Genomic DNA, 12,561 nt, shown 5'->3' with positions numbered 1-12,561 from the left:
TGGGTTGTTTTCCCAAGGTTTCTCCCAGAACAAACAGCTTGATGTTGTTTAAATTAATAATTTTGCTTCAATTAGGCATAGAATAAGTCACTTAAAGGGACTGAAAGGTAAAATGTAACCTTCAAGAAGTCTTGTTTTTTATTCTATTTAATTGACCACTGGGAGAAACCTCCTGAATATGAAGTAAGAGCAAATCCCAAACACATCCTAATGCCTAATGCTTATGACAACTATATAATTTGTAAATGTATGGGGTTTTTGTATGTATGTATTTTATACTAGTAAGACGCCTCAGGGCGACATGAGACCTCGCCCCAAAAGGGTGAGGTCGTGCCAATTCTTGGCCATCTGGCCATGTATATGGGACCAGTTACCCATATATGGAGACCCCTGCATGATAGTCATTAATGTTATGTCAAAACCCATATATGGTCATTCCCAAATATGGACATTCCCAGTTATGTCCAGGGATCTCCATATATGGGCATAAATATATGGGCATAAAACTTATGTTAATTAGTAAAGCCAAGCAGGGCCTTGGCGAGTTAGGGCCTGGGTTTGACGCCTGGGGATCTCCATATATGGGCATAAGGGGGTACCCTAACAGGGCATCATCTGGGAATTTTATTTATTTTATCCTTTATTAATTATATCCATATATATATATATGGACTTAATATTAACGTTTTCGGGGAAGGTAGGGTGTAAATCAGAGTAAAGCAGGCTCTTGGGCCAGTGACATCAGCCTGGGATTGATGACATCAGAAATCTTCATATATGGGCATAAAAGGGATTTTGTTTCTGAGAATGACCATATAGGGACTTTTTATTTTATTTTATCCTTTATTAATAATAATATGTATCCATATATATATTTTATGCCCATACATGGAGATCCCTATCTGAACCAGCCACACAGATATGAGCCATGCCTTTGCCATCTGGCCAGTGATATATCAATGACATCAGGGATCTTCATATATGGGCATAAAAGGGATACCCATATATGGACTTTTACATAGGTGATGTCACCTGTGATATCACCTGTGATGTCACAGTGACAAGGGAACCAACCCATAGACTGTAAAAATGTGTACTGACTGGCCGACTGACTGACTGACACAGTATGGATATCCAGGGTTTGATCTTTGATGAGGTGATGTCACGTGATGTCACGTGACATCACTTCCTGTACTGACTGAACAGACAGACAGAGACAAGCTGCGACATTTCTCATGGTATAGTGCGTCTGCGACCTTCAGTCGCAATTATACTTAAGTAGGTTCCGTGGTGATGAATATGTAGCCCAGTAGATGTTGTATTGATCACCAGGCATTCATGATCACTGGTGCTGTGTTGACTGCGTTTACTTCCCAGAAGCTGAAGGTGTCGTTAAGCCAGCAGCTTCCTCAGGTAGCCAATGGAGATCCTGGTGACATCCAGAGCAATGCTGTAACCCACACTGCTGCTCCAACTTCTCCACCTACCCCAACCCTAGCCCCTGAACCAATCCTGTCAGTGTCACCTGCCCCTACCCCTGTCCCTGCCCCTGCCCCAACTCTGGTCCTTGCACTGAATCCTGCCCCTGCTCCTGCCCCGGCTGTGGCCCCAGCGCCGTCCCCCGCTCCTGCCCCACCTCCAATTCCTCACTTGGCTCCACCTGAGGAGCCGTGCCCACAGTCTCTTCAGCAGCTAGCCACCTCCACCACACCCGAGACACCTGTGAGTATTGACATAAGCCTCTACCTGCCTACTAACTGCACTATTTCGACAGACAATTGTAAGCTATTTGCTTCAAGCAAACTATGCACTGTCATTTCTGAGATTTGAGAAAAGACAACAATTTAAAAAAATGATTCAGTGTTCTCGTATTAGATAACGTGTTACACCTTATCTGTTTAAGTCTGATTTCCCTTTGTACTGTGGAGTTTTGGTAATTACATTTATATTAGGTTGTAATTGACAATTCATTCACCCAGCAGCCATTTTGCCCCTACTTAATATTCAAGGGTAGGAAGCTCCACCCCACCCCATGGGTTGGAGTACTAAGTACGAGCAAAAAACGTCTGCCGTGTTGATTATGGTTTATTGTAACGGGTCTCAGTTGTGCTAGTTATGGTGTATTGTTCATGTGTTTTGTGCAGGCCTTGCCCTCTCCGGCGCCCCCAGCCCAGCACACCCCAAGCACAGGGGGTCGGCGGCGCCGAGCCACAAGTGAAGACCCGGACGAGAAGCGGCGCAAGTTCCTGGAGCGCAACCGTGCCGCGGCCTCCCGCTGCAGGCAGAAGAGGAAGGTGTGGGTCCAATGCCTGGAGAAGAAAGCCGAGGATCTCAACTCCACCAATGGAAATCTGCAGGTAAGTTTCACCTTGAACCACTCATATCCTCTATATTTAGTAAACAAATAGGTAGTTGGAACACGGTTGGCTCTACACACGGTCCATTCCTTTTCTCCCCTCGCAACCAAATCTCTTTGGCGAAAATAGCCAATGTACAAGCTCATAGACGCATCAATGCGACACGTTATGTGCTTGTAGATCTGCTGTTCTCAGCAAATGTTCCCCCCAGAATAGGGATGCTAGGGTTTCAAGTGGTTAACCTCTAAACCCATGTGCGTAATCAATCCATCATCCATTGTCCCATGTCTCCACACGCACGGCTGTTTGTATTTGTCTCGCGTCTGTTTTATTGTTTTGTGTTTGTGTGTGCACGTGCTCCTCCCGTCCGTGGTGATGAAGTCATTAAAGCCGATTAAGAAGAGCTGCCGCACGACAGCGGCGCTTTAGTGAGCCCTTTACATCGATACGTCCCTGTCAATAAAGATGTATCCTCCAGATGTCAGCCGCACACAAGCGTGTCTGCGCTTCTGTCTCAGCAGTTTACTGAATGGCCTCGAAAAATCTCCCAGGGAAAGGTGTCTTTTTGAACCTTCATTTCGCAGGAAGCAATTAGGATCTGATGCTGACAAGTTCGAAACAGTTCATGTAACCGCTGTCTCTGTTGATAAGTGTGAGCCGGGGGTGCAGCACGTCGGTGTTCCAGACAATTAAATGAGATGTGGTGTTTATTTGCTCGCTGTCTTATTTGTCTATGAAAGCGGGGAGTAAGACGTGAGGAGGAGGAGGAGTTGGGGGGTGGTTGTGTTGAAGATGAGGAGAAGGGGAGAGGGGCTGGAGTAGAAAGGGGGTGGAAGGAAATGGGTTTATGTCATTAATATCCGGGTTCAAAACAAGTTATCACCGTTTGTCACAGGCTCGCCAGCTGCAGTTCAAATAAATGCCTCCTGCAGATGAGACAGGAGGGAGGGACAGATGAGTGAAATAGGCAGAGCGCTGCTTTTAACTGTGAAAGAAAAGAGCAACTTGTGGCAGAAAAATATGTATAATTGAACTTCAGAGAGAATGAAAGTGCTCTTTGTGTGAGGGCATTAATCAAGCCTGCAGTTTTTTTGTAACTGTAATTCTTTCCTTTTTAATAACTCTCATGCTGACATGGCCTGGCTGATCAGCAGAGCTGGCTCTAATGATGCACGATTACTTTAACATCATCCTTAACTGACTTTTTAATGAGGTGTCAGAGCAGGCAGCTCACAGGGTCCGTAGCGTCACCCAAGGCCAATTCACTCCCTTTTCTGTTAATTCACAAAGTTGGCGAAACAATTTTTAACTCTTTAAACAGCATCTAAGTTGTTATGAATGCACTCATCTGCAGCAGCAGGATCTACGGTTCTAAACAAGGTTTTGTGTATGCCTGGACAGGACACGCATGCACTAGCACTTACTGATCAACCACAGATTTGTCTTCTGACTGAAAATTCCTGTGTTATCTTCATATCACAAACAATTATAAAGACAGTGTTGTTTCAACGTAACATGTATTCTCTTGCTCCACTTTGTTAGTCAGACAAAACATTGCACAACTACTACTACTATTTTCACGGTAGTAGTTCGATTTTAGGTTTTCTTGAACAGCCAAGTAAAGCAAGGCTATCTTTTTGAGTTTTTGAGGGAACAAATTGGGTGAACCAAAAGCATAGCCTATATTGGTCACAGGTTCTGCACAGCACTAGCGGTTGCATTGTCATTTGTCACGGTGGAAGGCAGTGAGCATAGCATCATACATGGTACAGTAGATGTGATACACACGGCCCATTCCAGATGTGTTTAAATCTGTCTCCTGGCATCTCAGCACTGCCAACACCAGCAAGGCTAAACAGATGGAATCAAATAAATTGGCTGCTTTTAGACTAATAGATTAAGTCACCCCCACACCCACAAGCCCCCCATTTCTTTAAAGGAGAAGAGAAAGAGTTTAAATCTGCCATAGGCTGTTCCGTCGCCGCCCCAGCCGCTTTAAATCCAGTTAAAGTCACCTTCAGCATAATGTGACTCTCTCTTTACGACATGCAGAAATCCCTGGCTCCCTCGGGAGCTGTAATGACACAGGAGTGTAAATCTCCTACATCGTCTCCAAACTTGTGCTGACAATCGGAACAGCTCAGCTACTGACAAATGTGCCGGTCAGTAATAGATAAAGGCTCATAATTATTGTAAGGAAACATAATTGGAATAAAGGAGAAAAAAAAGTCTGCATCTTTGCTTAATTTTACAATGTATTAATCCATTCTAGTGTTGCCTATTCCCACATTTAGCCTATGAGCTTATCTGCAGTAGGGATGTGTGCAGCCAATCGACTTGTCTATTAAGCTGTGCTGCTACTAATAGTTTACTAAATAATAGTCATTCAAAGTTTAAACTACTATTTATCATCGTAATTGTATTGCAAAATGTGCGTTAATTCTGCGGCAAGCCATCAACTTCCTCAAGTGTTGAGGTAAATTATTTCCTCTGAGTTACTTTTAGGCAGAACAGCAGTGTTGTAATGCTGTGGCTGGGTATATTTATGGAAAAAGCTACCTTCCCCAATGTAAATACACCAGCAGGCAGATTTTTGTCAGAATGTTCACTGGAGTACACTTCCAGTCAGCAAAGTTAGCCATTGTTTTCCTTGTTTAGATTTTACGTGAGAAAGTGTTGTCTGAAATTAAACCATTTAGCCAAATCAACAACACATTTTCTCTTTTGTAAGATAACCATGAAAGGATGGTAAAGATTTTAAAAGAAAGCATGTAGGATACTACTTTTAAGCTGCATTTAAAATAAGATTAGGTTGTTTGAATATTTATATTAAGCAATTCCAAATGGCTTTTATATACAATAGTATTTTTCCCGATGATGTTTGGCCTTATCAATGGAATTGTGCTTTGTTTTGGGTGTTTTCAGTGTTCCCTTAATGACTTGCTGTGTACATCCCTAATAATAATAATGATGAAATTCAGTATTTTCAGCCCAACCCAGCTGATTCGCTGCCCACAAGGAGTGCGTGAGCAATTAGGGGTTAAGAGTCTTGCTCAGGGACACACATCGACATTGCTACCCTGGCCTGGAATCGAACCTGGGACAACCAGGGGCCCTGGTTCCCCAGGCGGGCTCCCTAACCATTCAGCTATTCCACCCCTAATCTGCAGTGCTGTACTGTGTAGTGGTCATATCAGCTTTTTGAGCTGAGCAGCTCAATGACCATATTCATCATATCTACAGTAATTGCAAGAAATGGATATTGAATAGGATAAGAGGCTGCTTGTTCTAAGTTGGAAATGTCATAAGCCACATTTAGTTTGGCTGTATATCTCTACTGCATGGACATCTTATGTGCCTGTGTGTTGTAATCCGACAAATCTTCCAAAGTGACCACGTTATTGAGTGCTGTCGTCTGCCTCTTCTTCTCTCAAAGAACGAAGTCACCCTGCTGAGAAATGAAGTGGCTCAGCTGAAGCAGCTTCTTCTGGCTCATAAAGATTGCCCTGTAACCGCCATGCAGAGGAAATCTGGCTATCACAGTGAGTAATGTTCCATTATTCTCAGCCTGCGGCCGCCCATGAAACATTTCCTAAAACGAGGCCCAGCCAACCACCAGAAGGACACGTCTTGCTTATGGTAGGCCTGCAAGAGCTATGGACACATTATGCTGCTTTCTCTCTCTTTTTTTCCCGAAAAAACTTTGCTGAAGTTTAGGTATTTCTATGCAGTGTTGTTGCGAGACAAATTCTGTTTGTGTGACGCCTCAGGTGGTTTCCGCAAACGTGTAATGGCACTCTGGGGATGCCATATATCAATAAGCCTTTAAGTAAACATAGATGTGTTTGCCACATGCTCCCTGGAAGACCGATCACAAACCAAAGGACAGAGCTGTCCAGGAATAGAATAGAATACAGACGTATGAATGAAATGAATAGAGAAGTATGATCTCCTGTATCTTTTCAGCGACGCCTACATACGGCATCTTGAAATGTACAAAAGTTTCATGTTATTCCATGCCGTTATCTCTCAGAAGTGTTTGAATCATATAAGGAGTTTTCTACATGCATCCTCTCCCAGAGAGCGGAAAACATGCTTGGTACTTACGTGTTACGGTAACTGTAGAAATTATTGAATGTTCCTACACTTTTTAATTTCCTGAAATATACAGCTCACCACCTAGGCTCCTCAATTTTATAGAGGGTATGCGTGTGACATCATCATCATACCCGGAAGTTATGCGGGAACGCCTATGAACGCCTATGAGTGGCCACCTACAGTAGGTTCCTCAATCTTATACAACTCACCACCTACAGTAGGCTCCTCAATCTTATACAACTCACCACCCATGATCCTCAATCTTATACAACTCACCACCCATGCTCCTCAATATTGCACAACTCACCACCCATGCTCCTCAATCTTACACAACTCACCACCTAGGCTCCTCGATCGGTAAGCATAGCGTTCTATCAGCTGAAGTTGTGGGATGGGATGTCAAGAAAATTTCATATCACGATTATTGTGACAAAAGAAATCACGATTTACGATATCGTGATAATCAAAATTATCCTGGGGCGGAACATTTGCCAAAAAGATTGCAGATCTTCAAGTTCACAATGCGCCGCAAAGCGACGCTTTGTGAGCTTGTAGATCGGCTATTTTTTGGCAAAGACATTTGATAGAGTGGAAAAAAAGACTGTACGACCAAGTACGTATATTATAAGTACATTTTTACCAATTATAGAGGGTTTAAGTGGTACCAGATATGCAGCTAGGCAAATAAAAGGTGAATTGAACCCAGTGCATGACAGTGGACGATATCACGATAGATTCAATCTCCACGATACGATTATCGTGAGTGTTTTTTATCACGATAAACGAAAATATTGCTTATCATCCCATCCCTAGTGGCCGCTCAGATGAGCGGCTATCCAGAAGAAGTGCACTCAAGCCACATCTCCAATGAGCTCCAGACGCCACCACTGACTTGTATTGACAATGATTGCCTCCGAAATGAGTCCATTAAAGCTGCGAGCTTGACAAGACAGTGGAGCGCTCTCATGGCGGATTGGCCACTGAGCCAGGCTGTTCATTATGCATCGGCTATTGCTAACCATCCCACTGACACGCGTCATGAATATTATGGGACTGATGGCTTCCTGGAAGTGGTGGGCTGTCACAGCCAGGCCTCATTTGGTGTTGTCTGGATTGTTTTTAAGCTGGTTCTGTTTCTGTAGATGAATTGGGTCATCGTTTTCCTCACGTTTGTTGAGAATTTCTGTCCTCCCTTTTGGAGATGTTTTTTTTTTTCTTTTTTTTTTTGTGAAGGATGACATTTTGAGTGCTTTACCTGTGGTGGGGGAAATATTGTCTCATCCAGGTACCCTGCCACCTCCAGTCCATTTGGCACTTTGTTGACAAGTGAGGGAGATTTTTAACAGCACCTAAATGGAAAGAGAACTTATTGATGCTGTGTGTGAGACAACAGCCTGAGCTGCGCCTGCACCATGGCTTATTCATGTAAAGGCCTCATCAACTCTAGTATTTTCACATCTCTGAGGCTCCAAATGCCCTCCAGCGCCTGACTGGTAATACCCTTCATCGTCCTGCCTAGGCACAGAGATGGCAGGTGGAAGGAAATTACCCAGCCTGCCCCGCCAAACAAGCCAGGAAAATGCTTTCACTTGGCAGACTAAGCTGTCCATCTGCTTATGGTGAAAACCATATCGGAAACCGAGAGAGCAAAAAGGAGCTTTGGATGCTTAGGGGGCCAGAAATGCTGGGTATTATGACATATTGGCCGAGCACTCCTTAATGCCATTAGGAGTAATAATATGCACTTGAACATGGAACAAAAGCTCGCGCTGATTTAGTCTGAGGCCAACCTTCTCCAGGGAGAAATGGCAAGATAGTTTATAGTACTCTGACATTCACTTGCACTAAATCACATGGTCAAAACTCCAGTTATGAAAAAGGCAGAGGGAGACACCATTTGTCAAGGCATTTTAAATGCAATTTCATTGCTACCGGTGCTATGGAATCTGAATCCAACATTTTCCAAATACCAAACCCAGTCATTAATTACTGAGCGCCATTTCAACTGACTCCATATCATTAGCAATATTAATTATCATAGTGCTCCTTATTCCTTTATGAGACAGAGCGTGAGAGTAGAGTCTTTTTTTTTCTCCGTCAGGATCCAATTAATTCAATGCAACTGCTTAACAGCTGGTGGCATTTCGACTCCAAGTCTTCCCTACTCTCCAGTGTGAGCATCATTAAAATCAGGTGCTGTAATCATCTGTCGCTGCAGTAGTTGGCAAGGTAACAAAAAAACGACTGAGCACGCAGTTAGGGATAGGAAACACTGCCACATGCCCCAGAATGTAATGCACCCTTATGATGTGGGTTTAAATTGACATAGGAACTTTAATTAAAGGAGGGTTGGGGGGAGGGGGGGTAGTAGCATTATGGGGATTAATGAAATGGTTCACATTCACCACACGCAAATAGCTGTTTTACATCCAATTAGGCTTACATGCAGAAGCCTTCTAAGCCTTCCTGGAACGTATGAGGTGAATTCATAGTGTATCTGACAGTTTTAGGAAACGAGATCTCCACAGCCTGGGTGCATGATAATCAAAACAATATACCAGTGTTTCCCAAACTTTTTTAGCTTGAGACTCAAAAGAGAAATTTTGTGTCTTTGATGACCCAAAGTTTAACCACTTAAGCTCTATTTAAAACTGAAAATAGTCGATCTACAGGCTCACAACGCATCGCAATACAACAGATTGTGGGCTTGTAAATTGGCAATTTTTATAATTTCTTTCCCAGACTTTTCTTTTAAAGGGATAGTTCTATTGATTACTAACCCCATGGAGACTTTAATTCATGGATATTTCTTAGTTTTTGTCAATAATTCAATGAGACTCTTTGTAGTCTCGCGTAGCCAGACAACTATTCCACAATCTCCGAATGCTATATAGAGTCTGGAACGGCAGCTCCGGAACGGCGAGTATCGGAAGTAGCCGCTGCTGCACTGAACTGTAGTCCCATTGGAAACATAACAGAAACACAATAGCTCAGACAAAGTCATTCGAGCGGCCTATTCTTGTTATGAGTGTATAGTTTAAGAAAACGTTTGAAAACATCATGGAAGTAACACCAACAACACCAGAGAAAGACGAAATAATGCCCCAAAAAATTAAGAAAGGAGACATAACGCTTCCAGTAGGACATGTTGCTACTGCACCAAGGGAGTGGTTGCGTCACATCCGCTTTATCTCATTTCTATTCCGCTTTGCCAGACTGTATGCCGGGAGCATTTGGCCAAATCGCGGAGGCAACAGTCTGGCCACGCGAGACTAGACTCTTTGTGTCTCCAACCACTGATAATTCTTTTGCGTCAACTATCCCTTTAATCTTTTGAAATAATTTTCATGAAAACATTGAAAGGGGGATAATACTTGTGCTCATGACTCTTAAAAGTGTGTGTGTGTGTGTGTGTGTGTGTGCGTGTGCGCGTGTGCGCGTGTGTGCGCGCGCGGTTTGTGTGTGCGCGCGTGTGCTTGTGTGCGCGTGCGTGCGTGCAGTCGCTGAGAAGGAAGAGAGCTGTGAGGACATGTCGGTCCCTGGCAGCCCCCAGAGCGAGGCCATCCAGAACAGCTCCGTCAGCACCTCCAACGGGGTCAGCTCCTCCTCCATGACCTCCGCTGGCTCCGCCCCGGCCACATCCCACCAGAGCACAGAGGAGCACCTGCCGCAGGGGGAGCCCGCCCACTCCCAGCCCACAGAGAGCTGATTGCCACCCGCCAGGCCGCCAACCACCACGTTGTGATGTTAATTGTTGAATGTTGTCGCCTGTTCAGGCACGCTGGCAACAACAACAGGATTAGAGGAACTCTCACTCGATTTCAGTTTTGACCGTATTGTGCTTGTTTTCTTTTCTTTCCATGTTTGGTTGGTTGGTTTGTGATTTGTCCGTTTTTGTAGAAAAAAAAAGGAAAATGCAATGTTTCTCTGGCATTGATGAAGACAGAAGGAAAAAGGCACTTTAGGTGTAATAGTGATGTTGTATTCCTCATTTTTATTTTGTCATTTATTTGATTGTATTATTTATTTTTAATTCTATGAACGGTTTAAAGGTTAATCAGTGAATTGTTAAGGCAACCGTACCAAAGTGTCAGTTAATTTATTTGCTTAATTTATTTGTGTATTGTTCATGACCTTTTTAAAAGAACTATCTTTATGATTAAACACATAAAGAGGATTCACTTTGGTTTTTCGCTTTTTCCATTTTGCACATTTTGAGAGATGAAGGGTTTACATTTTTTAGAGTTTGACTGTTCACATGTTAAGTACTGGCAGCTTTTGGAAATACATTTGAATACAGTCACATTACACATGTATATGGATGAGTTGAATTTTAAATTGGCAGCTTTCTTCTTTTTTTGTGAGTACTTTGGCTAGATCTACTGTGCTTACATCAAGTGATTTGAATGTTTAAGATTTCCTCTTAATTGTAAAATATACTTATTAACCACTTGAACCCTATTAGCGTACCTATTGTGGGCATGTCATAATAGGTAGCAAAAATAGGTGAACAATTGCCAGATATACAAGCACAGTCATAGGCTTGTAAGCTATTTTTGGTGAAGAAAAAAAGAAGTGGGCCAAGTATAGACCCCTGGGGGACCCCGGTCAAAACAAGTTTATAGGGTTTATGTGGTTAAGGAGGTAGCTTGGGTAGAATTGTTATTTTATTAACATTCCATCTGTAGTCTGATTGTTCCTGAAGCAGTGATTGTAGGATTGCAGTGCATTTTCCATTACTAAACCATATTGACGTTAAATATGTGCCATTAATGTTTTGTATAACTTGCTTACATTTTCAATGCAAATTAGTTTGACTTGATCATGTCTTTCTCTCAAATTGGGGGTCTTGTGTACATAATGGCTTGATAGAGGAAATATCTTGTTTTTTGAATTCAGCTTCTACTGTACATACTAAGTACAGTATAGTTTTTTGCTTTGTGTCCAGAACATGTGTGTCCAGAACACTTAAAAATGTCCCCTGCAATTCTAGATATGAGATTTTTAGAAGACATTGTAAATGACATCATCAATAAGACAAAGTATGTGAACTTTCTAGGTGTTATGTACATTGTTTTGTTTTTGATATATAAATATACATATAGAATAGTTTGGATTGTGTAGCTGAGCTCTATTGATTAGATCTATACTTTAAGCAGTTGAAGGTGGACTGTAAGAATCATTAAATCTTCAAGATGGATCTCACACATAATTGTCACATAATACCTGCTAAGTAATAAAGAAATGAACTGGAATCGCGTGCTCCGCCATTCAACGAGTAACCTAAGGAGGATGTATATTAACACTAGTACATCTTTGAAGCCTTGTGAACATTTGATTATTGACAATAATGTAGGATACAAATAAATAACTCCATTTCCCCTTTTCTCTTAAACTGTACTGGCTTACTACTGTGTAGTTTTTATGATACGCTAACAACGCATTAGTTTCTTAAGACCTTTTTTTCTTATCACTGTTATGTGCTATCTGCATGGGACAATTCTCCACGAGAATTTTAACTGTCTATTCAATAATGTCTCCAATAAATAACATTGAGACGATTGTTTGAACTTCAGTTGAGGTTATTTATCAAAGTTTTATTTATTCATTTTGTTTGAAAATACCTTGGCTTAACCACTTAGAAGGGTGTGCTACTGTGTTGGAAGTGAACTTGTTACATGTGAAAGTTGTGTATAAAATATGATGAATTCATAAGATGTTGTAATAAACCTTTTAATATCTCTTTAAATAGATTTTCTTCCCTTTTTTTAGCCATCATTATTTTAGATATTTGATTCCATCTATGGCTTATATTTGATGTAAACAGGTCTAGTAATATACCTCAACCAGATAATAGTGCATTGCTCATGTATTTAGTACTGTAAATGCAGTATTTTGTGATGTGAAGGGGTTAAAACAAGTGTTAAGTTGTTGGATTGTCTGCTATACCTGTAAGCAGTTACATGTTAACAGTTACATGGTAAAGATTTTCCTGTGGTGTGTTCTGCCACCTTGTGGATTATTTGGAATATACCAGTTTTAAGGAATGAGGCATCCATTTATTGCATTGAGCAAATAGATAGACACCTTTATTATCCCAAGGGGA

General features: G+C 42.0%; 1 protein-coding gene across 2 annotated transcripts in view; it reads left to right on the top strand.

Annotated features, from left to right (window-relative positions):
* The window catches only part of atf2 (activating transcription factor 2), a gene marked incomplete at its 3' end in the record, with an annotated part of 22,875 nt that extends 10,774 nt beyond the window's left edge, over positions 1–12,101 (top strand). For both annotated transcript variants that reach the window (XM_080752656.1, XM_080752655.1), the window contains 4 exons: positions 1,378–1,722; positions 2,145–2,357; positions 5,794–5,899; positions 9,956–12,101. In XM_080752656.1, coding sequence (XP_080608782.1) covers positions 1,378–1,722; positions 2,145–2,357; positions 5,794–5,899; positions 9,956–10,164 — 873 coding nt within the window. The remainder of the gene's footprint in view (positions 1–1,377; positions 1,723–2,144; positions 2,358–5,793; positions 5,900–9,955) is intronic.
* Positions 12,102–12,561: the final 460 nt, after the last annotated feature.

Source organism: Nannobrachium achirus (assembly GCF_963921795.1).
Source record: "Nannobrachium achirus genome assembly, chromosome: 22".
Taxonomy (NCBI): domain Eukaryota; kingdom Metazoa; phylum Chordata; class Actinopteri; order Myctophiformes; family Myctophidae; genus Nannobrachium; species Nannobrachium achirus.
Note: the sequence above shows the minus strand (reverse complement) of the source record. Positions and strands in the feature narration are given on the sequence as shown.